The sequence below is a fragment of the Orcinus orca genome, chromosome 5 (assembly GCF_937001465.1).
Source record: "Orcinus orca chromosome 5, mOrcOrc1.1, whole genome shotgun sequence".
Classification (NCBI taxonomy): Eukaryota; Metazoa; Chordata; class Mammalia; order Artiodactyla; family Delphinidae; genus Orcinus; species Orcinus orca.
In genome coordinates this window covers 3,366,683-3,390,963 of record NC_064563.1, presented here as the reverse complement: position 1 = coordinate 3,390,963, position 24,281 = coordinate 3,366,683, and the positions used below count along the sequence as shown (strand labels likewise).

The window sequence follows — 24,281 nt, the reverse complement described above, 5'->3', positions numbered from 1 at the left end:
GAGTGAGCCCTGAGGCAGCAGGAGCCAGCTGTGTGGTCTCCACTCCATCCCCACGGCAGATGGCACAGAGGCTCACAAAACATTTGGTGAATGAACGAATGGACAAAGCTATGGTGCACCTGCTCACGCGGTGCCGCTACCAGCCGCCTTCTCTGAAAGCATCATTGCCACTTACAGCCACGGACCCACAGTGCTGCCCACAGGTCCACTCATGTCTACGTGGAAGGGCTTCCATCCTCCTTCCTGTGTGACTAGCGCACAGAAGCTTCACAGGAGACTCACCCTTCTCACCCAGCCCACCATCCATCGAGGAGAGAGGCCGTAAGAGGGGCCGGCAGCTCTGGGGTGGGGAGCGATCAGATCCCCAGGCCCTGCAGCAACTGTGGGTGGCCCCCTGCCCCGCACTGCAGCCCTGCACAGGGGCGAGCTCCTGCCCCGCCCTGGCAGCTGCTGACATGAGTCCCCCGAGACAGGACAGAGACGCCTCCCCAGCCCTGCACTGCTTCATCCCTGGCACAGGGAGGGCCCTGTGATGGTCTCCTCTCTGACCTGGCTGCCGCAGCCCAGCAGGCAGGCAGCAGAGCCACTACCCAGGAGCTTGGCCTGGCCCCACCGTCTCAGCTCCAGGCTCACCCCTGCCCTTCCTTTGCCATGCTGAGTAGTACAGTGATCAAGCCTCCACGTGCCAGGGTCCCATCCCGGCTCCGTCCTTTCTGTTTGTGTGACCTTGGGCAGGTTCTTAACCATTTTGTGACTCAGTGTTCTCATCTGTACAATGGGCATAATGGTACCTACCCCATAGGTTCTTCATGAGGGTCAAATGAGTTTATTTATAAAAACGCATTTGGAATAGTGACTGGATATAGAAGGCATCCCTTATTCTGGGCGTTCTGGCAGCCGTCCGCCCGCCTGGCCCAGATACCACATCTGTGCTCCACAGCAGTTCAAAAGCATTGAGCAAAGCAAAATGCTGAAGCCAGTGTTTAGAGAATCCATCCATCGACTTAGGAGCCTCTACATAATTGGGGTGTTATCGCCCACGGGGTGGCTGCAATTTGCAGTTGCTGAGGAGTCTGCGATAGTCCCAGGAATCCTTTGGTGATGGACACAGTTGGGGGCTGGGGACTTTGCTTTGGGAGGGCAGGAGCCGTCTGGAAGGGAGCATGAGGTTATGCACTAGTCCTCTGGCAACCAGTCAGCCGCTGAGAGTGCCCCAAGCTTGGGCCCCGGAGCACAACAGATGGAGCTCTGGCTTTGCAAATGAGGGGTGCCCCCGACCCGGTGCCCTGCGGCACTCTCCGGGGTCCCCTTCCCATCTCACCTCTGCTTTCCGCCTGGGTGCAGATGCTCAGTGGCGGCAGCTCACAGAGCATAACCCTCTAGAGCTGTGGTTGCTCCTCTGAGTTTAATTTTCCAGGGGGCCGTGGGTGGGCCGGGCGGCAGCGGGTGACGCTTAGGCGTGCTGGGGACGGACCGCAGGTACTGTGTGTGCCCCGTCTTTGCTTTTGTGTGTCTTCCACTGAAATCTTGACGAGTTTCAAACAGGGTGATCTTGGGCCTCGGGTTTCTAGAGTGGAGACATGGAATTGTAATGCCCACCACTCCTGGTTCACTGTGGAATTTAGAGAGCGAGAATTCTTCAGTTACGTGAAGGAGGGGCTGGCCCTCGCTGAGAGGTCGGTGAGCAGCGTTGCTGCCGCGGGTGAGTCAGGCGGTCCAGGTGCCATCGTGGTCAAAGCAGGTCCAAGTGTTGGTGTGGCCTCCCACCGGGGCTTTGAGTTTTTGTGGCTGTTCTTGTTGTTTTAAGGTACAATTCACGTAGCATAATATTAATGCTTTTAAAGTGTACAGTCCAATGGTTTATAATATATTCACACGGCTGTCCGGCTTTACTGCTGTCTAATTCTGGAGTATTTTCATCTCCCCAGCAGGAACCCCGGGCCCAGCTGGAGTTGCTTTCCGCCCCCTCACTCGCACCCCAGCCTTTGGCCGCCAGCGGCCTGCTTCCTCTCTGTGAGTTGGCTAACCGCGAACACCCCCTGAGAATAGGGCCGCACAGCACGTGGCCTTTCGCGACTTGCTTTTTTCGCTGGCGCCATGCTTTCAAGGTTCATCCATGTTGTAACATGTATCTGAATTGCATTCCTTTTTGTGGCCAATAATATTCCACTGTCTGGATAGACCAGTTTTGCTCCTCTGCTCATCAGTGGATGGGCACGTGGGCTGTTCGGAATCACGCTGCTCTGAACGTTTGTGTGCAGGTTTGCACGGATCGTACGCTTACGTTTGTGAGGACCTGCCAAACTGTTCTCCTCGGGGCTCTGTTTCAGAAGGACCATCTTACTCAGACAGGACTTCAGTGTTAGCTGAAGGAGAGGGTTCTCGGCAGGGCCACGAGGGGGCAGGGGGGCAGGGGGGCTGGCAACCTGCCCTCAGAGCCACGGTGCTCACAAGGCCTCCGGCCGCAGCCTCCCCATCGAACGCAGATGCCCACTGCCTTGGGCTTGTCTCCCCTGTGCTGACCGTGTTCTCTGCATTCTCCCCACTTTATTTTTTTAATTTATCTTATTGAAGTATAGTTGATTTACACTGCTGTTACTTTCTGCTGTACAGCAAAGTGATTCATTTTATATATATATATATATATATATATATATATATATGTTTGTATATTCTTTTCCATTATGGTTTATCCCAGGATATTGAATATAGCTCCCTGTGCTATACAGTGGGACCTTGTTGTTTATCCATTCTCTGTATAATAGTTTGCATCTGCTAATCCCAAACTCCCAGTCCTTCCCTCCCCCAACCCCCTTCCCCTTGGCAACCACCAGTCTGTTCTCTATGTCCATGAGTCCACTTCTGTTTTGTAGATAGGTTCATTTGTGTCATATTTTAGATTCCACATATAAGTGATATCGTATGGTATTTGTCTTTCTCCGACTTACTTCACTCAGTATGATAATCTCTAGGTCCATCCATGTTGCTGCAAATGGCATTATTTCATTCTTTTTATGGCTGAGTAATATTCCATTGTATATATGTGCCACATCTTCTTTATCTGTTCCTCTGTCGATGGACATTTAGCTTGCTTCCATGTCTTGGCTATTGTAAATAGTGCTTCTGTGAACATAGGGGTGCATGTATCTTTTCGAACTAGTTTTCTCCGAATATATTCCCAGGAGTAGGATTGCTGGATCATATGGCAACACTATTTTTAGTTTTTTGAGGAACCTCCATCCTGTTTTCCATGGTGGCTGTGCGACTTTACATTCCTGCCAACAGCGTTAGGGGGCTCCCTTTTCTCCACACCCTCTCCAGCATTTGTTATTTGTAGACTTTTTGATGATGTATAAGTCTGATTAGTCCCATTTGTTTATTTTTGCTTTTATTTCTATTGCCTTGGAAGACTGAACTAAGAAAACATTGGTTTGGTTTATGTCAGAGAATATTTTGCCTATGAGTTTTTGCCTAGGAGTTTTATGATGTCCTGTCTTATGTTTAAGTCTTTAAACCATTTTTTATTTTTTGCAATATAAGTTTTATTTATTTATTTTTGGCTGCATTGGATCTTCATTGCTGTGTGCGGGCTTTCTCTAGTCGCAGTGAGCAGGGTCTACTCTTCATTGCAGTGCACAGGCTTCTCATTGCGGTGGCTTCTCTTGTTATGGAGCACGGGCTCTAGGCGCACAGGGTTCAGTAGTTGTAGTGCATGGGCTTAGTTGCTCTGCAGCATGTGGGATCTTCCTGGACCGGGGCTCGAATCCATGTCCCCTGCATTGGCACACGGATTCTTAACCACTGTGCCACCAAGGAAGTCCCCTTTAAGCCATTTTGAGTTTATTTTCGTGTATGGTGTGAGGGTGTCTTCTAACTTCATTGATTTACATGCGGCTGTCCAACTTTCCCAGCACCACTTGCTGAAGAGACTGACTTTTCTCCACTGTACATTAGTGCCTCCTTTGTTAAAGATTAATTGTCCATAGGTGTGTGGGTTTATTTCTGGGCTGTCTGTTCTGTTCCATTGATCCATATATCTGTTTTTGTGCTAATACCACACTGTTTTGATTAATGTAACTTTGTAGTATTGTCTGAAGTCCTGGAGGGTTATGCCTCCTGCTTTGTTCTTTTTCCTCAGGACTGCATTGGCGATTCTGGGTCTTCTGTGGCTCCATATAAATTTTAGGATTATTCTAGTTCTGTGAAAAAGGTCATGGGTAATTTGATAGGGATCACCTTAAATCTGTAGATTGCTTTGGGTGGTATGGCCATTTTAACAATATTAATTCTTCCAATCCAAGAGCATGGGATATATTTCCGTTTCTTTGAATCATCTTCAATTTCCTTTATTAATGTTTTATAGTTCTCAGTATGTAAGTCTTTCACCACCTTGGTCAGGTTTACTCCTAAGTATTTTTTTTTTAATTTTTTTGATGTGATTTCAAAAGGGATTTTTTTTTTTTTTTTTACTTTTGCATTCTCCCTGCTTTAAACCATGCTGCCCTCACCTGTGTCCTGCACCTGTGGGAGTGGTTTGGGCACACAGCTAGCCTTCCTGTGAGGCTGAGATACCTCAAACTGTCTTTATGCACTCGTCCTAGTCCTGGAAATGTTCTGAGCCAAAGAACAGTGTCATTTCAGAGTCCTGGAGAAGAAAATCACAGGTTTTCTTCTCAAATGCGTCCACTTGGTTACAAACAAGCGAGTGGACACGAGGAAGGGTCGTGCCAGCTGTGTAGTCATGGGCACATCCCTTAGCCTCTCTGAGGCTTCGTTTCTTTGTCTGTAAAATGGGTTTAAAATTGCCTACCTGGGGGCTTCCCTGGTGGCGCAGTGGTTGAGAGTCCGCCTGCCGATGCAGGGGACACGGGTTCGTGCCCCGGTCTGGGAGGATCCCACATGCCGCGGAGCGGCTGGGCCCGTGAGCCATGGCCGCTGAGCCTGCGCGTCCGGAGCCTGTGCTCCGCAACGGGAGAGGCCACAGCAGTGAGAGGCCCGCGTAACGCAAAAAAAAAAAAAAAAAAAAAAAAAAAATTGCCTACCTGGGAAGGGGATGAAGTGAGGCACTGTAGACATGGCTCCCAGTACGATGCTGAGGATTCTCAGAAATACCCTCCCCACTGCAGGTGTGAGGCGCTTATATGGACCACGGGGTTTTTCAGTACCACTCACCCCCCCTCCCTTTTCCCTCCCGCCCCATCTCTTTCCTTTCACCTTTTCTCCTCTCCCTGCGCCTGTGCCTTGCTTTTACCCTGCCCTCAGCTCCTGCCCCAGGCGGCCTTGTGGTCCTCACGGTGTGGACCCAGACCCAGGAACCTGCCAGCTCTCAGATCGCCCGGGGCTCTCAGGAAGGACCAGGCCGAATCCTCTTAGAGCGGATCAGATCATGCCCTGGGTCGTTTGCAGCACAGACTCCCAGGTCAGGGTGGTGGCAGACACAGCAGGCAGTGTCCAGCCTGGCAACCCTGGGTTCCCGGGCAGTGTGGGTTGCATGACCTAGTTTTATCTGTCAGCCTCCCTGGGTCCCAGGTTCCTTCCCCAGGAGACCCTTGCCAGAGCCAGAGCTCTGAGTACTCCTCGAATCTGGGTCATCTGAGAGGCTGTTCTGTGGGACGACCACCCAGCATGGAGGCCAAGACCATGCCCATGAGGTCCAGGGCCAGACAAAGTGTGGGGATGAGGGCTGCGGGCAGATAAAGGTTGAATGAATGGACAGCTTTCCAGGCTGAGGGCTCATGATGCATAGATTATTACTTTCTAAAACTGTAAGTAATAAAAGACTGTATGACTAACACAGAAAGTTTAGGAAGCAGAAAAACATGAAGGGACAACACCCCAAATCCCATACCCTTGGAGATGAATTTCTTCGAAAGTGCCAGTTAAGGGAATTCCCTGGTGGTCCAGTGATTAGGACTCTGTGCTCTCACTGCTGAGGGCCCAGGTTCGATCCCTGGTCGGGGAACTAAGATCCCACAAGCTGGGGCCAAAAAAAAAAAAAAAAGTTGCCAGTTAATTCAGAAAACTGAAAAGCAAAAAAATGAACCGAAAGGCCCAGCTAGGAATCCCTGGCTCCATTCTGGGACGTGTCTCCCAGGAAAAAGGGGTTTCCCTGGAGCGCCTTTCAGGCCATCCCCTCTGGAACTGCGGGGAACCTGCCCGGAAAAATTCTTCCAGGAACGAGTCCAGATAGGAAGTTCCCTCCGAACAAACAGGCTCTAGGCCCTCTGGGTGAGCTGAGCTCTCCTTAGGAACCAGCTGGCGGCTGCAGCGCAGACAGACAAGTCCGCCGGCAGCCACCCCCTCGCCTCGGGAGATGTGCTGGTCGGATCTCCTCCCCCCGACCCCCATCCCTTCCCAGGCAGCATCGGGTAGCGCAGCCCTGGCCACGAATGACCCTGGTCTGTCTGCTCTCTTGTCTGCAGCGGTCAGGAATGACAGAAACAAGAAAAAGAAGGAGCCTTCGAAGCAGGAATGCACGGAGAGCTACGAAATGACGGCCGAGCTGGACGATCTCACGGAGAAGATCCGGAAAGCCCACCAGGAAACCTTCCCCTCGCTCTGCCAGCTGGGCAAGTACACCACGGTGAGAGGCCCCGCCCACCCCGCCGCGCACGCGCACTCGCACTCACGCTCGCACGCAGGCGCACGTGCGCACGCTCCCCGCCCCGACCCTGGCAGGCCCAGGCCGAGGAAGGAGACGCCGCGGCCGGTCGTCCGGGCCGGGGTCGCAGCAGCCGCTGAGTAGGGTGGCTGTTTCCTCCCGCTCGGTCAGGACGCACAGGTTGGGCACGTGCGAGGCTCCGGGCCAGGGTGAGTGAGCCGTGGCTGCTGCTCGCGGGGACCCACAGCCGCGTGAAGGGGCCGAGGAGGGCCGGGGAGGCGGCCGGGGGTCCCGGCGGCGGACGCCGGTGCAGAGCCTAGCGGGGACAGAGGGCCGGGCTGAGCCTTTCACGGTCCCCGCTCCAGCTGGAAGAGCCCGCCCGGGGGACTGGGCCTACCCCGCCCAGGGTCTGGCTCCACAGAAAGTCTGGGGGTGGGGACCGGGAAAGCGAAGGGGGACCGAGCTGGGAGGTCCCTCTCTGCTCCCTGTGCTCCCCTGGGAATGGCCTCGCTGAGGGAGAAGTGAAGAGAAGGGGGTGGGGGACAGGTGCGGTCACAAGGCAGGAGGCCTTTTCGGCTGGTCTGGATGTGCTGGTGGAGATGTCTTCAGGTACTTGAATTTTTTAGTGGCTTTTGCATGTGTTTTGTGCGCTGACGTGTATTCCCAGCATGTGGCGTTCAATAATATTTGTCGACTGAATGAGTGAGTGCAACTAGAATGTTGTTCTGGCCTCTTCAGTGGCTCACGTTGCCCGCCCGAGATGCTGGTAGACGCGCTTTTTAAAAATCCAGGCATTGCAGTGTTTGCTGGTTTGATTGAGACGTGCTAGAAAAAGAATAGTAGTAGGGAAGGTCATGGGGATAAAAAGGTGAAATGATGATGCGGGCGGGGCCTAAGAACAGCAAGTGGGGCACCGAGGCTGCACGGTGGGTGGCACCGGCTTTTAAAGAGCTGGCGCTGGACTTAGCCGCAAGTCCCCTGGCTGAGCTGTCCGGAGAAGAAGAACCTAGAGCTTGCTCCCCAGTCCTCCGCCAGCTTACAAAGCACCTGGCAGCCATTAAAATGCAGGTTCTGGTTCAGCACGTGTGGGCGGGCGTTGCTCACAGGCTCCCAGGTGCTGCTGGTCTGCAGACCACACTCTGAGTAGCAAAGGCCACGAGCATACTTCGAGTAGCGGGGCCCAGGACGATTTTCTGGGCCCCCAGGCCCTGGTGTCAGGAACAAAGAGAGACGCTGGCCAGTCTGTGAAGCTGCTGACCTGGCCTGCTGTTGACTCAGCGGACGAGTCCCCTTTGCGCACAGGGGCGCCCAGAGCAGACACAGGACGGGGCGGCATCGGGAGCCTTGAGGTCGGCCTGCGAGGGAAGGCAGGCCCGGAGACCTGGGTGGCGGGTGACGCCGTGAGTCAGGAGCAGGGGTGCTAGGAATGAATGTGGTTTAAATCCTGCTCTGCCGCCAACCAGCCGTGCGACCGTGTGCGCGTTACTTCACTTCCCTCGGCCTCGTTTTTGAATTTCAGTCTGAAGTGGTGGAGAGAAGTCCACGGTTAGTGATCAGGAGTCTTTATTGTTGTTACGGTCATCATTATTACAGCCGGTACTCACTGAGCGTTTCCTCCGTACCAGGGGCCGCGCTACGTACTCTCGCTGTGTGAATTCTTTTACTCCTTACGGAGGCAACGCGAGGCGGGTGCAGCGCCCCGTATGACAGAGGAATAAGTCACTTTCCCCATGCCCCGTAGCCAGCGGGTGCCAGCGGGTGGGCAGTCTGACTCTGGGGCAGCTCTTCTAACCCCACACGGTACACCGTGTCTCAGGAGGGTGGAGACGGGGGACACCAGGCGTCTAGCTAGGAGGACGGGTCTGTTACCCAGGGATAAATCAACTTTCCCTCCAGAAGACAGAGTAAAAGAGAACAGTCCCAGCAGGGAGGGCTTCTTGGAGGTGGAAACTTGTAAGCCAGGTCCCGCGGTGAGAGACAACCCGTGGGGTCATTTGCTGCCCTCCGGGGGCCCCGGCTCTCTTCCCCGGGTTGGGGTGTCAGGGTGGCCTCGTCCGTGTCCCAGACTCTGCCTCACCTGGTCACCAGGTGAAGTGGCCGCCACTCTGGTCTGGAGGAGGGCAGGGCAAACAGAAGTACACACGCCCTGGTGCAGCCTGGGACCAAAGCGCCCCCTCGGGACCGTCGTCCCTCTGCGGGTCAGCACAGCCAGGGACTCTGGTCGGCCTCTCTGGGCCCTTCCCCACCTTCCCTCCCCCAGGCCTCCTGGCGGAATCCGAGAGCCTCTCCTTCTGGATTCTCTTTGTGCCCGAGGTCTGATTTCACCTGCTTCCAGGCCAGTGGGGCCGCTGCTGGCATCCCGCATCCCGCATCCCTGTGGCTCATCCTGCAGCCCCACGACGCTTCCTCGAGGCTTTTTGCGCCTGTGGGGCAGCGTGCTTCACACGGTGGGGCAGAGGGGGGCGGGGTCGACACTCCTGGGAGCAGCCCCGGCCCGACGGCTCCCAAAGCTCTCCAACAAGGTGGAGCCCGGTGCCCACGGCCCTTCCCCAGTCCTCTCCCAGTGCTTCCCAGGACCTCTGCCCACATAAGCTGCTCGCGTTGGAATCCTAGTCTCAGGGTCTGCTCCCAGCCCCAGGCAGGGGCTTCCCCGAGAGCCACCAGCGCCCCTTCCCTGCCCCCTCGGTCCCCAGTGAGGGCCCTTAGTCCTAAGCGCTTTGCAGGGCTTTCTGCGCCTCTTTGGATCCAGCAGGGAAAGTGGCCGTTCCCGTCCCGTCTCCAGGGGACGATCCCTAACCACGGGGCGGCCTGACGCCCTGCAGGCGCTGCTGCTTCCTCCAGCCCTTCTCTCTGCGCACAGATCTAGCTCTGTTTTTATTGTAAGCAGCTCGCAGTCCTTTCGGGAAGTAGGCGCGGGTGTGAACGAAGAGCAGCAGCCAGGACACATCCTTTGCAGGCACTTGGCCACGGGGCGAGCGCTTTCCATAAGGAGCTTGTCGACGGGCAGCTGCTTCCACTGCGAGGGGACTTCGGTGCCTTTGCCCGGCTGGCATCCCTGTCAGGTGGCTTTGGAATAAATGGGCAGGGAGGAATTAGAAAGGCAGCTAGCTGCCCGCCTACAGATCGTTGAAAGAGTAGCTCCTTTTTCTTCCTCATTAGGGTCGATTTGGGACCCTGGTCAGGACCCAGGAACGAGAGGGGAGGGCAGGAAGCTGGCACCCACCCCCCACGCCTGGGCCTGGACAGGGTGCTCACCTGCAGGCTCAGCGCCGGGCTCTTTGGCGAGGCTTCTGACCAGTGACCTTCCTGAAAAGCAAGGGGGCCAGGGGGGACTCTGAGGACCAGGGTGGGGCTGTGGACGCTGCACTCTCCAAAGAGTACACAGCCCAGCTCTGGGGGGGTTTGCTCTGCTTCCTCGGCGACCGTGACCCTGGCATCCGGGCTTTGGGGCTTCCTAGGCCCAGGTTCACATCTTGCCGGTGCTGCTTGGGAGCTCCGTGACCTTGGCGTCGTTGCTGGAGCCCAGCTCGTCATCTGTGTAACAGGAGTCGGAGCTGTGACTCCCTGGTGGGGCTGCCGGGGAGGGTAGATGAGGGAAGCATACCGGCGCGCCCTGTACTGTTTCTGGTCCAGAGACATGCAGAACGGACAGGTCTCCTCCTCCTGACTCTGTATGAATGCTTTGTCATTTTTTGGAGCCACAAGCCCAGTCCTGGCAGCGTTAAGTGTGGCTAGGACAGCAAGGCAGTCTCCCAGGGGCACGGCCCAGCCTGGGCTGTCTGCTCCCGCTTCCCGCCATGTGCGGCTGTGCACCCCCTCACAGGCCCTGCGGGACACGGGCTGCCCTCCGAGGGCTCGGGAGGTGGGGCTGTGGAGATGTGAGGAGCCCTTAATCCACCCAAAGGATCACGAAGCCACCCCGAATCTAGCATGTGGAACGCTGGACACCCTCTATCTTGCAGCTGGTGCCCCCAGGCCACACCCTGCCCTCCACCAAGGCCCCTGCATTCTGAGACCCCCTGGCTGTCCAGAGGGTCCCCTCCAGCTCCTGTCCTGGCCCAGGTGTCTTGGTGGGGGAGGGGTCCAGGAGCACCCCTGAAACATTAGCTTCAGGGAAGTCCTGCACCGTCTCCCTCGCTTCTAGCCAGACGTCCAGGAAACACTTGGGGGCCCTCAGAGCCCCGCCCCTGCCCCATCCCTGTCTCTCCCCCTCGGTGGCAGGGCGGTTGCCACATGGTTAGAAGCGTGTGTGTTGGGGCCTCTGTGTGTCGTCTTCCTGCGGATGGACATGCCCAGCTGGCAGTTGGCGTGTGTCTGTGGACCGTGGACGCCGGCCCGCGCATCACGTCCTCGTCCTGGCAACGCCGAGCACCTTTCAGCCTCTGGGGTTTCTCACCAGGGGACAGGCTTCCGGAGACAAAGTTCAGGCCGTGTGGTGCCCCAAGAGGGTGGGCCCAGGGCTGCAGCACGAGCTGCCTCTGCGCTGGCCGGTGGGCACTGACGCAGCTGCCAGGTGCGGGTGTCCTGAGGACTAGAGGGAGTTCATCATACAGCGCTTAGAGCAGGGCCTGGCTCCCGGTGAGCCCCGGAGGAGGGCTTGTTACAGGAGGAGCATGCCCAGTGGACGCCGGGAGCATTCTGCAGGTGGAGCTTGAAAGGACATCAGCCTCTCAGGACAGTCGGCAGGCAGAGACTCTGGACCCGGGCCCCCGGTGTTCCACCCCCGGGAACCTTAGCTCCTCGTCCCGTTTAAGGCTTTCTGCGTTTCCTCCTTGGCTGAGAAGGACAAGCAGCCCTGGCTGAAGCACTGTAGTGCCTGCAGCTGCCACAGACGGGCTTAAAGACACCGCGATTCCAGTCCATTTACGGGCCTCGTTCTGAAGGTAGCCGGTCAGAGAAGCAGCAGAGAAGCGCACGGCAGTGGGAAGGCGTCCGTTTGCTTGACCAAAGTGGCCCTTTAACTGTATCTCGTGGTGGGGTTGGGCTTCGCCGGTGCTCGGGGGGCCAGGGGGCAGCGGCTGCCTCTGCCCCTCTGCTGTGTTCCGCTCCCCTGAGCTGCCGGCGAGGCCCCTCCCAGCCCGAGCCTTTCCCTTTCTCTCCTCCCCTGGTTTCGGGATCAGCCCCCACCCAGGGCCCCCCTAACCGCCTCCACTCCCCCCAGATGGGCCGAGCTCTGCACTGTCTGCGCTGGAGGATAGCGTATAAGCCATTAAGCTCATGCCGTGTGAGTCCAGCAACCAGGATGATAAGACGCCAGGTTATTCTGTGTTTTCTCAACCGCCTCTTCCCTTCGGTTTGCATGGTGGTGAGTTAGATTCACATGCCGTTAAGACGGCTGTGCAGTATTTTTAATAGAAGGATGGCGGGCCCGGTGCGTGATGAAGTCTCCTCGTACGAGGCTGATGGAGGCTCCGTTCACGTGCTGGGCTGGGCAGAGGATGGGCGCTGCGGTGACATGACTTCCTGCTGTCCGCTCACTTCTGTGCCCCTCCCCTCCCGCGTCATCTTCCCACAAACCAGGCATTACAGACGCAGTGGCCACACGCTTGGGCTCAAGCTCCTCCGGCTGCGCTGTGTCCCCAGGTCCTTAGGGACAGATGGGGTGAAGTGGCGGGCAGGACGCTGGCCCTTTCCGCAGGAGCGCCAGGGGGCAGCCAGCCTCCACCTGTTTTAGGGCCTCTGTGCCACCCTGTATGCAAACTTCCCTTTCAGCTTCCCCGCCAACCTTAAAAACACAGGTCAGGGCTTCCCTGGTGGCGCAGTGGTTGAGAGTCCACCTGCCGATGCAGGGGACACGGGTTCGTGCCCCAGTCCGGGAAGATCCCACGTGCCGCGGAGCGGCTGGGCCCGTGAGCCATGGCCACTGGGCCTGCGCGTCCGGAGCCTGTGCTCCGCAACGGGAGAGGCCACGACAGTGAGAGGTCCGCGTACCGCAAAAATAAAAAAACAAGAAGAACACAGCTCATTTTATAGACTACGTGGACGTGTCCCCGGGTGTAAGGGGCCCAAGCGCCAGCCTCGACCTTGCCAGTTGCTGCACGTCTGGCGCCCCCCGGGGCCGCCAGAGGCCCCGGCCCAGGGCAGCCTCGTCCTCGCATGGTGGTTGCCCTGAGACATCCTACACGAGCGTGGACTCATGGAAGCCTCACTCACTCACTCATTCACTCAACAAACGTTTTGAGCCCCTGCTGTGTACCGGGCGCTGTTCTGGACACTGAGGACGCGGCAGTGACAGTGAGGCAGGAAGTAAACGAGAGTGTGCGTCGGGGGCTGCGGGCTGGGACCACAGAGCAGGTGTGGGGTCCACAGAGTCGTCGGGCGGGGGCTCAGGTTTGCCCAGCCGGGAAGGAATGAGCAGTGCGTCTGCGGGCAGAGCAGGCCGGGGAGAGGGGCGCGCCCGCTGTCCGGGGACAGCAGGGCCCTGTGGAGCTGGGGGAGACGCGAGAGAGCGGGCCGGCCTTGCAGGCCGCGGAGAGGACTTTGCTTTTCCATCTGAGTGAGGTGAGAGATCACTGCAGATGTTGAGCAGCACAGTGACTTGCTCTGACTTGCGTTTTTGAAGGATCCCTTTATTCCTCTGGTAAAAGAACAGACCGTGCGGAGGTCAGGGTAGAGTGAGGGCCACCCATGAGGAGCTGTCACAGTAATCCAGGCGGGAGGCGTTGGTGGCCGTGGGGATGGGCCCCCTTCTCTACATCGTGACCGTTCTTTGGGTGGAGAACGTGAAGCTCTCACACCTAAACCATCTCAAGCTGTAACTGAAACGTTAATTAGAATTCTTCCTGTTGCAGGTGATAGAAACCAAACTCAAACCGACTTAGACTAAAAAATAAAATCCTGGTGTGGGTCAGGCATGGTTGGATCCAGCATCTCAGGAAGGGCCTCTCTTCCCACGGCTCGTCTCGGCTCTCCTGAGGTGGCAGAGCCACGAGTCCATCTGGGTTACTAGCTGGAGTGGTCGCTGGACAGAGGTTCCCGCATCTGGTAGTTGATTACCCAGCAGCACAGGGATAAGATTTTGAGCATTTTTTAAAAATGACGCTAAGCTAAAAGGTCACCTCTCCCCCACCTTCTGGAGGCTCTCTGTGAAGAGTGAACTGTCAGCACGTTCGAGGGAAACGTGTTCGGTCCCCTGCCTTCCACCTGGCTTCCCACAACTACCCCTGACGGTGTTTTCTCTCCTTCGTAGAATTCCAGTGCCGACCATCGAGTCCGACTGGATCTGGGCCTCTGGGACAAATTCAGTGAACTGGCTACCAAGTGCATTATTAAGATCGTGGAGTTTGCTAAACGTCTGCCAGGCTTCACCGGCTTGACCATCGCAGACCAAATCACCCTGTTGAAGGCGGCCTGTTTGGACATCCTGGTATGTGGCCTGAGCCCGCCGTCGGGGTGGGCAGGGAGGAGGGGTTGAGGCACCCTGGATCCCTAGCCTCTCCTTCTGCTGCCCAATGGCCAGAGGTGTCCCCGGAGCTGGACAGAAGCTTCGTATTCTCTCCCCAGTGTGGGCGCCCCTCTGTGTGGCCTGGGAAAGGGCCCCAAAACCCTTCAGTGCCACACTGTGGCTCCAGGGCCCTGGAGGGGTGAGGCCCATCCCAGCCCGGCCTCTGCAGGCCTCGGCCCCAGTGCCGGTGTCGTCAGTCAGGGAAGCACTAGAGGTGGCAGGGGCGTGTCCCGCCTGGGGAAGTGTGTGCTGGGCCTCTGGAGGAGGTGGGGGGCAGCCCCCAGGGACGCGTCACAACGTAGGGAAGGTAAGGTGAGCTTTTGAGGTGCTTTAAAAGCGTAGGTTTTTCTTTTTATTACGTCTTTCATAGCTTCGGGTATAAACAGTTGTGCAAAGCAAATACAGTAACTGTAACTAGACACACGCGCACACGCCTTCCACAGTCCCTCTCGGGAGGAGAGGGGGCTCAGGATGGGGCAGTTGTGCAGGAAGCTCGAATGTTTGTGTCTTTTCACTGGGAGCCGGATCTTAGGAGGAGTGGTAACGGTTACTCTGTAACCTACAGGGGCCGGGGATCACGAGGGTATCTATGATACTTTTCTTCTCATGAAATCAGAGGGTCTTGGATGGACCTAGGAACATTCAGAAAAAATGAAACATCAGAGCAGCATTAATCTGTCACATACGGGGACTGCCCTGGTGGTCCAGTGGTTAGGACTCTGCGCTTCCACTGCAGGGGGCACGGGTTCCATCCGTGCTCGGGGAGCTAAGATCCTGCAAGCCACACGGCCAAAAACCCAAAATCTGTCACATACCCACACGCTGTCGAGTTTGCAAACCTCAGCTCATCTGAGCCGCACGTGACAGAGTGGGCCGGGGGTGGAGACCCAGCCCGTTTTACAGGAGGAGCTGCAGACCAGGTGAGTCACCTGAGTGCTGGGTTGCACGCCAGCGGCGTGAGAGGCATTGCAGCTCTGAGGCCCTAGAAGCACAAGCGGGGGGTGGGCCTGGGGACAGAGCCTGCCCGGCCCCCAGGGTGAGGGGCAGCTTGCCTGTGGGTCACGATGTAGGGAGGAGTTCTGGGGGCAGTGAAAAACGGGGCGCCGGTGTGTCCTCACGAGTGCCGAGCGTGAGGCGCTCAGCCCGGTTTCACCTGAGCCGCTGGACGCTGCCACGCGGCGGCACCGCAACCATGGGGTCCTGACCCTGTGCCGCATGGCCACTGCGGGGCCTGGGACCTCCCGACTCTGGCTTTGGCCTGTGCCTGCTTCTTGGTTCTCCTTTTGTCTGGTTGCCAGGTGGCGGCCGTTTGTGATTCCCTCCCCTGCCGCCCTTCGGGAAAGGATGGGTGAGAGGATGCTCTGAGGTCCTCAGGGTGGGGAGGGCCTTCTTGCCACAGCGGCAGGTGCTCAGGGATCAGGGCCCCACCCGGGCCCCAGCAGCCGTCTCCCCGCATCTCACACTGACTCGGAACCCGGCAGCTCTCCTCCCTTTGCCCTCGGGGGACTTGGGAAGGACAGGAGCCACTTCCCGTGACCCCTCCTGGCCTCAGTGTACCCGTGTGTAAGATAGGAATGCGAGTCAACCAGGGGAGGCCCTTCTGCGGGCTCACGCGGCCCTGGTGGAGCGTGGATCAGGTGGGGGGCTCGGCAGTGAAAGCAGGGGCGGGGTCGGCAGGGCACGCAGGGCGGAGTCCAGGTTCTGGGCCGGCAGTCGGGAGACCTTTCCACTGCTCCCACTGGCCTTTCGGGGTGCAGTGTGGGGTTGGCATTCAGAGGGGGGAAGCCCTAGTGGGGGCAGGGCAGGATCTCCAGTCAGATGAGACAGGCAGAAGGAATACTTATTTAGCTCCAGACAAGTTCATGTCCAAAAATTTCTAGCAAAAGCACAAGATCCTGAAAAACACACAACGTCAAAGAGCATCTCTTGAGTGAGGACATCAACTGGCTGACGGTAGAGGTGGCTTCTCAGCGAAGCCACTGGTGTGTGGCGGGAGTGGGCCCGCGAGGCGCAAGGATGGGCACGCACGGGCTGCAGCTGTTCTCAGCCCCTAGGAAGGAGATTCCCGGGGCACCAGGCCTGGCCGCGTGCTGCCCCCGTGGCCACCAGCGCCTGTGCTGTGTCTCCTGCAGGACAGGCCGAGGAGGCCCGGGCGGGGGCGGGTCTGGTTGACAGTCCCGAGGAGTCCGCCCGCACTCCCCTCCGCCATCCACCCGCGCCTCACTCCTGGCCACGCAGCGGTGACTGCCCTGCCTGGTTTCTAGCACCATCTGTGGCTCTGGGGCCCCACTAGGGAGGGCTGTTCCCCAGGGACTCAGTGGAGACAGGACCCCGGCCTGAGAGGGGCCAGCTCTGCTCTCGGAGGCCCAGCTGCCTGTGCCGTTGCAGGATCCAGGGTCCCTGTGAGAAAAGCCACAGCCTGCTGGCCTCAGGGTACTGAGCGGTCCCTGCGAGATGGGCGTGCTGGGACCGGACTCCCGGGCTCACACCCTGGCTCTGCCCCTCCGAGCAGCCCCGCTGAAGTGGGTGTGACGGTAGCTTCTCCCCAGTAAGGGACAACGGATGGGGTTAGTGCACGGGAAGCACTTGGCTCAATACCTGGCACTTAGGAAGAGCTCCCTTACCATAGCCGTCATCCTCCTTACCACCACCATCATCGCCGCTAAGCCCAGAGCGTCTCTGTGCATGTTCACGGACACGCGTGTCTGCACGTGTAGGTGTGTACACAGTCGCCCACACGCTGCTGTCTGGAGCTGTGCTGGAGTGCAGCCGGTCTGAGTGCTGTGGTGTTAAAGGAAGTACGTGGTTTCAGACTTCGTGTTTAATAATACGAAATATCTCCTTGATGATTCTTTATGTTCTTAAAACAGTAGGTTGGATCTGTTAGGTTAACTAAAATATATTATTAAATGTTTTTTGATTTTTTATTTTATATTGGAGTACAGTTGACTTACCACGTGTTAGTCTCAGGTGTACAGCAAAGTGAGTCAGTTATACATATACATCTATCCATTCTTTCTCAGATTCTGTTCCCATACAGGTCATTACAGAGTATTGAGTAGAGTTCCCTGTGCTCTACAGTAGGTCCTTGTTGATTATCTGTTTTATATATAGTAGTGTGTATATGCAATCCCAAACTCCTACTAATTTATCCTTTCCCCCACCTTTCCCCTTTGGTAACCATAAGTTTGTTTTCGAAGTCTGTGAGTCTTGTTTCTGTTTTGTAAATAGGTTCATTTGTATCATTTTTTTTAGATTCCGTATATAAGTGATATCATATGATATTTGTCTTTTTCTGTGTGACTTGCTTCACTTAGTAAGTATAGTCTATAATCTCTAGGTGCATCATGTTGCTGCAGATGGCATTATTTCATTCCTTTTTCTGCTGAGTAATACTCTGTTGTATATATGTGCCACATCTTCTTTATCCACTCCTCTGTCGATGGACATTTAGGTTGTTTCCATGTGTTGGCTATTGTAAGTGGTGCTGCTGTGAACACGGGGGCACATGCATCTTTTTGAACGATAGTTTTCTGAGGACACATACCTGGGAGTGGGGTTGCTGGCTCATATGGCAGCTCTATTTGTAGTTTTATAAGGAACCTCCATACTGTTCTCCACAGTGGCTGTATCAGTTTACATTCCCACCAACAATGCAAGAGGGTTCCCTTTTCTCCACAACCCCTCCAGCATTTATTGTTTGTAAACTTTTTCATGATGGCCATTCTGACCAGTGTGAGATGATACCTCATTGTAATCTGATGTGCATTTCTCTAATTAGCGATGTTGAGCATCCTTTCATGTGCTTTTTGGCCATCTGTATGTCTTTTTGAAGAAATATCTATTTAGGTTTTCTCATTTTTTTATTCTGTTGTTTTTTTGATATTGAGCTGCATGCGCTGTTTGTATATTTTGCAGATTAACCCCTTGTCGGTCACTTTGATTGCAAATATTTTCTCCCATTCTGTGGGAGAAAATGGTTTTTTTTGTTTTGTTTATGGTTTCCTTTGCTGTGCAAAAGCTTTTAAATTTAGTTAGGTCCCATTTGTTTATTTTTGTTGTTATTTTCATTACACTAGGAAGTGGATCCAAAAAGATATTGCTGTCCAAGCATTTCTTCCAAGCATGTTCTTCCTATGTTTTCCTCTAAGAGTTTTATAGTATCTGGTCTTACATTTAGGTCTTTAATCCATTTTGAGTTTATTTTTGTGTATGGGGTTAGGGAGTGTTCTAATTTCATTCTTTGACATGTAGCTGTTCAGTTTTCCCAGCACCACTTATTGAAGAGACTGTCTTTTCTCCATCATATAGTCTTGCCTCCTTTGTCATAGATTAATTGACCATAGGAGCATGGGTTGATTTCTGTGCTTTCTATCCTGTTCCATTGATCTGTATTGCTGTTTTTGGTGCCAGTACCATATTGTCTTGATTACTGTAGCTTTGTAGTACAGTCTGAGGACAGGGAGTCTGATTCTTCCAGCTCCATTTTTCTTTCTCAGGATTGCTTTGGCCATTCGGGGTCTTATGTGTTTCCATACAAATTTTAAGATTTTTTTGTTGTTGTTCTAATTCTGTGAAACATACCATTGGTAATTTAATAGCAATTGGGTTGAATCTGTAGATTGCCTTGGGTAGTATATTCATTTTGACAATATTGATTCTTCCAATCCAAGAACATGGTGTATCTTTCCACCTGTTTGTGTCAGCTTCAGTTTTGTTCATCTGTGTCTTATAGTTTTCAGGGTACAGGTCTTTTGCCTCCTTAGGTAGGTTTATTCCTAGGTATTTTATTCTTTTTTATTGCAACGATAAGTGGGATTGTTTCCTGAATTTCTGTTTCTGATATTCCATTCTTAAGAAATGCAAGAGATTTCTGTGTATTAATTTTGTATCCTGCAACTTTACCAGATTCATTGATAGGCTCTAGGAGTTTTCTGGTAACCTCTTTAGGATTTTTTATGTATAGTATCATGTCATCAGCAAACAGTGACAGTTTAACTTTCTTTTCCAATGTGGATTCCTTTTATTTCTTTTTCTTCTCTGATAGCCATGGCTAGGACTTCCAAAACTATGTTGAATAAAAGCGGCAAGAGTGGACAGCCTTGTCTTGTTTCTGATCTTAGAGGAAATGCTGTCAACTTTTCACCACTGAGAGTGATGTTTGCTGTGGTTTTGTCATATATGACCTTTATTATGTTGAGGTAGGCTCCCTCTCTAACCACTTTCTGGAGAGTTTTTATCATAAATGGGTGTTGACTTTTTTTTTTTTTTTTGAAATTTGATGTGTCTATTTATTTATTTATTTTTTTAGCATCTTTATTGGGGTATAATTGCTTTACAATGGTGTGTTAGTTTCTGCTTTATAACAAAGTGAATCAGTTATACATATGTTCCCATATCTCTTCCCTCTTGCGTCTCCCTCCCTCCCACCCTCCCTATCCCACCCCTCCAGGCGGTCACAAAGCACCGAGCTGATCTCCCTGTGCCATGCGGCTGCTTCCCACTAGCTATCTACCTTACGTTTGGTATATGTCCATGCCTCTCTCTCGCTTTGTCACAGCTCACCCGTCCCCCTCCCCATATCCTCAAGTCCGTTCTCTAGTAGGTCTGTGTCTTTATTCCTGTCTTACCCCTAGGTTCTTCATGACATTTTTTTCCCTGAAATTCCATATATATGTGTTAGCATATGGTATTTCTCTTTCTCTTTCTGACTTACTTCACTCTGTATGACAGACTCTAGGTCTATCCACCTCATTACAAATAGCTCAGTTTCGTTTCTTTTTATGGCTGAGTAATACTCCATTGTATATATGTGCCACATCTTCTTTATCCATTCATCCGATGATGGGCACTTAGGTTGTTTCCATCTCCGGGCTGTTGTAAATAGAGCTGCAATGAACATTTTAGTACATGACTCTTTTTGAATTATGGTTTTCTCAGGGTATATGCCCAGTAGTGGGATTGCTAGGTCATATGGTAGTTCTATTTGTAGTTTTTTAAGGAACCTCCATACTGTTCTCCATAGTGGCTGTACCAATTCACATTCCCACCAGCAGTGCAAGAGTGTTCCCTTTTCTCCACACCCTCTCCAGCATTTATTGTTCCTAGTTTTGATGATGGCCATTCTGACTGGTGTGAGATGATATCTCATTGTAGTTTTGATTTGCATTTCTCTAATGATTAATGATGTTGAGCATCCTTTCATGTGTTTGTTGGCAGTCTGTATATCTTCTTTGGAGAAATGTCTATTTAGGTCTTCTGCCCATTTTTGGATTGGGTTGTTTGTTTTTTTGTTATTGAGCTATATGAGCTGCTTGTAAATTTTGGAAATTAATCCTTTGTCAGTTGCTTCATTTGCAAATATTTTCTCCCATTCTGAGGGTTGTCTTTTGGTCTTGTTTATGGTTTCCTTTGCTGTGCAAAAGCTTTTAAGTTTCATTAGGTCCCATTTGTTTATTTTTGTTTTTATTTCCATTTCTCTAGGAGGTGGGTCAAAAAGGATCTTGCTGTGATTTATGTCAGAGTGTTCTGCCTATGTTTTCCTCTAAGAGTTTGATAGTTTCTGGCCTTACATTTAGGTCTTTAATCCATTTTGAGCTTATTTTTGTGTATGGTGTTAGGGAGTGATCTAATCTCATACCTGTCCAGTTTGCCCAGCACCACTTATTGAAGAGGCTGTCCTTTCTCCACTGTACATTGCTGCCTCCTTTATCAAAGATAAGGTAACCATGTGTGTGGGTTTATCTCTGGGCTTTCAATCCTGTTCCATTGATCTATCTTTCTGTTTTTGTGCCAGTACCATGCTGTCTTGATTACTGTAGCTTTGTAGTATAGTCTGAAGTCAGGAAGCCTGATTCCTGCAGCTCCATTTTTCGTTCTCAAGATTGCTTTGGCTATTCGGGGTCTTTTGTGTTTCCATACAGATGGTGAAATTTTTTGTTCCAGTTCTGTGAAAAATGCCAGTGGTAGTTTGATAGGGATTGCATTGAATCTGTAGATTGCTTTGGGTAGTAGAGTCATTTTCACAATGTTGATTCTTCCAATCCAAGAACATGGTATATCTCTCCATCTATTTGTATCATCTTTCATTTCTTTCATCAGTGTCTTATAATTTTCTGCATACAGGTCTTTTGTCTCCTTTGGTAGGTTTATTCCTAGATATTTTATTTTTTTGTTGCAGTGGTAAATGGGAGTGTTTTCTTGATTTCACTTTCAGATTTTTCATCCTTAGTATATAGGAATGCCACAGATTTTTGTGCATTAATTTTGTATCCTGCAAATTTACCAGATTCATTGATTAGCTCTAGTAGTTTTCTGGTAGCATCTTTAGGATTCTCTATGTATAGTATCATGTCATCTGCAAACAGTGACAGCTTTACTTCTTCTTTTCTGATTTGGATTCCTTTTATTTTCTTTTCTTCTCTGATTGCTGTGGCTAAAACTTCCAAAACTATGTTGAATAAGAGTGGTGAGAGTGGGCAACCTAGTCTTATTCCTGATCTTAGTGGAAATGGTTTCAGTGTTTCACCATTGAGGATGATGTTGGCTGCGGGTTTGTCATATATGGCCTTTATTATGTTGAGGAAATTTCCCTCTATGCCTACTTTCTGCAGGGTTTTTATCATAAATGGGTGTTGAATTTTTCAAAAGCTTTCTCTGCATCTGTTGAGATGATCATATGGTTTTTCTCCTTCAGTTTGTTAATATGGTTTATCACATTGATTGATTTGCGTATATTGAAGAATCCTTACATTCCTGGAATAAACCCCACTTGATCATGGTGTATTATCCTTTTAATGTGCTGTTGGATTCTGTTTGCTAGTATTTTGTTGAGGATGTTTGCATTTATGTTGATCAGTGATATTGGCCTGTAGTTTTCCTTCTTTGTGACATCCTTGTCTGGTTTAGGTATCAAGGTGATGGTGGCCTCGTAGAATGAGTTGGGGAGTGTTCCTCCCTCTGCTATATTTCGGAAGAGTTTGAGAAGGATAGGTGTTAGCTCTTCTCTAAATGTTTGATAGAATTCGCCTGTGAAGCCATCTGGTCCTGGGCTTTTGTTTGTTGGAAGATTTTTAACCACAGTTTCAATTTCAGTGCTTGTGGTTGGTCTGTTCATATTTTCTATTTCTTCTTGATTCAGTCTTGGCAGGTTGTGCATTTCTAAGAAATTGTCCATTTCTTCCAGGTTGTCCATTTTATTGGCATAGAGTTGCTTGTAGTAATCTCTCATGATCTTTTGTATTTCTGCAGTGTCAGTTTTTACTTCTCCTTTTTCATTTCTAATTCTATTGATTTGAGTCTTCTCCCTTTTTTTCTTGATGTGTCTGGCTAATGGTTTATCTATTTTGTTTATCTTCTCAAAGAACCAGCTTTTAGTTTTATTGATCTTTGCTATCATTTCCTTCATTTCTTTTTCATTTATTTCTGATCTGATTTTTATGATTTCTTTCCTTCTGCTAACTTTGGGGTTTTTTTGTTCTTCTTTCTCTAATTGCTTTAGGTGCAAGGTTAGTTTATTCGAGATGTTTCCTGTTTCTTGAGGTAGGCTTGTATTGCTATAAACTTCCCTCTTAGAACTGCTTTTGCTGCATCCCATAGGTTTTGGGTCGTCGTGTCTCCATTGTCATTTGTTTCTAGGTATTTTTTTAGTTCCTCTTTGATTTCTTCAGCGATCACTTCGTTATTAAGTAGTGTATTGTTTAGCCTCGATGTGTTTGTATTTTTTACAGATCTTTTCCTGTTATTGATATCTAGTCTCATAGCATTATGGTTGGAAAAGATCCTTGATACAATTTCAATTTTCTTAAATTTACCAAGGCTTGATTTGTGACCCAAGGTATGATCTATCCTGGAGAATGTTCCATGAGCACTTGAGAAAAATGTGTATTCTGTTGTTTTTGGATGGAATGTCCTATAAATATCAATTAAGTCCATCTTGTTTAATGTATCATTTAAAGCTTGTGTTTCCTTATTTATTTTCAGTTTTGATGATCTCTGTCCACTGGTGAAAGTGGGGTGTTAAAGTCCCATACTATGATTGTGTTACTGTCGATTTCCCCTTTTATGGCTGTTAGTATTTGACTTATGTATTGAGGTGCTCCTATGTTGGGTGCATAAATATTTACAATTCTTATATCTTCTTCTTGGATCGATCCCTTGATCATTATGTAGTGTCCTTCTTTGTCTCTTGTAATAGTCTTTATTTTCAAGTCTATTTTGTCTCATATGAGAACTGCTACTCCAGCTTTCTTTTGGTTTCCATTTGCATGGAATATCTTTCTCCATCCCCTTACTTTCAGTCTGTATGTGTCTCTAGGTCTGAAGTGGGTCTCTTGTAGACAGCATATATATGGGTCTTGTTTTTGTATCCATTCAGCCAATCTGTGTCTTTTGGTGGGAGCATTTAGTCCGTTTACATTTAACGTAATTATCAATATGTATTTTCCTATTCCCATTTTCTAAATTCTTTTGGGTTCATTATTGTAGGTCTTTTCCTTCTCTTGTGTTTCTTGCCTAGAGAAGTTCCTTTAGCATTTGTTGTAAAGCTGGTTTGGTGGTGCTGAACTCTCTCAGCCTTTGCTTGTCTGTAAAGGTTTTAATTTCTCCATCAAATCTGAATGAGATCCTTGCTGGGTGGAGTAATCTTGGTTGCAGGTTTTTCTCCTTCATCACTTTAAGTATGTCCTGCCAGTCCCTTCTGGCTTGCAGTGTCTGCTGAGAGATCAGCTGTTAACCTTATGGGGATTCCCTTGTGTGTTATTTGTTGTTTTTCCCTTGCTAATTTTAATATGCTTTCTTTGTATTTAATTTTTGACAGTTTGATTAATATGTGTCTTGGCATATTTCTCCTTGGATTTATCCTGTATGGGACTCTCTGTGCTTCCTGGACTTGATTAACTATTTCCTTTCCCATATTAGGGAAGTTTTCAACTATAATCTCTTCAAATATTTTCTCAGTCCCTTTCTTTTTCTCTTCTTTTTCTGGGACCCCTATAATTCGAATGTTGGTGCATTTAATGTTGTCCCAGAGGTCTCTGAGACTGTCCTCAGTTCTTTTCATTCTTTTTTCTTTATTCTGCTCTGCATTAGTTATTTCCACTATTTTATCTTCCAGGTCACTTATCCGTTCCTCTGCCTCAGTTATTCTGCTACTCATCCCATCTAGAGTATTTTTCATTTCATTTATTGTGTTGTTCATCGTTGCTTGTTTCATCTTTAGTTCTTCTAGGTCCTTGT

At 51.2% G+C, this 24,281-nt stretch overlaps 1 protein-coding gene across 3 annotated transcripts in view; it reads left to right on the top strand.

Moving 5' to 3' along the window:
* RARB (retinoic acid receptor beta) overlaps positions 1-24,281 on the top strand; it is a 440,801-nt gene that overhangs the window by 400,704 nt on the left and 15,816 nt on the right. For all 3 annotated transcript variants that reach the window (XM_049710130.1, XM_033431957.2, XM_004271906.4), the window contains exons 4-5: positions 6,423-6,583; positions 13,791-13,967. In XM_049710130.1, the coding sequence (XP_049566087.1) occupies positions 6,423-6,583; positions 13,791-13,967 (338 nt within the window). The remainder of the gene's footprint in view (positions 1-6,422; positions 6,584-13,790; positions 13,968-24,281) is intronic.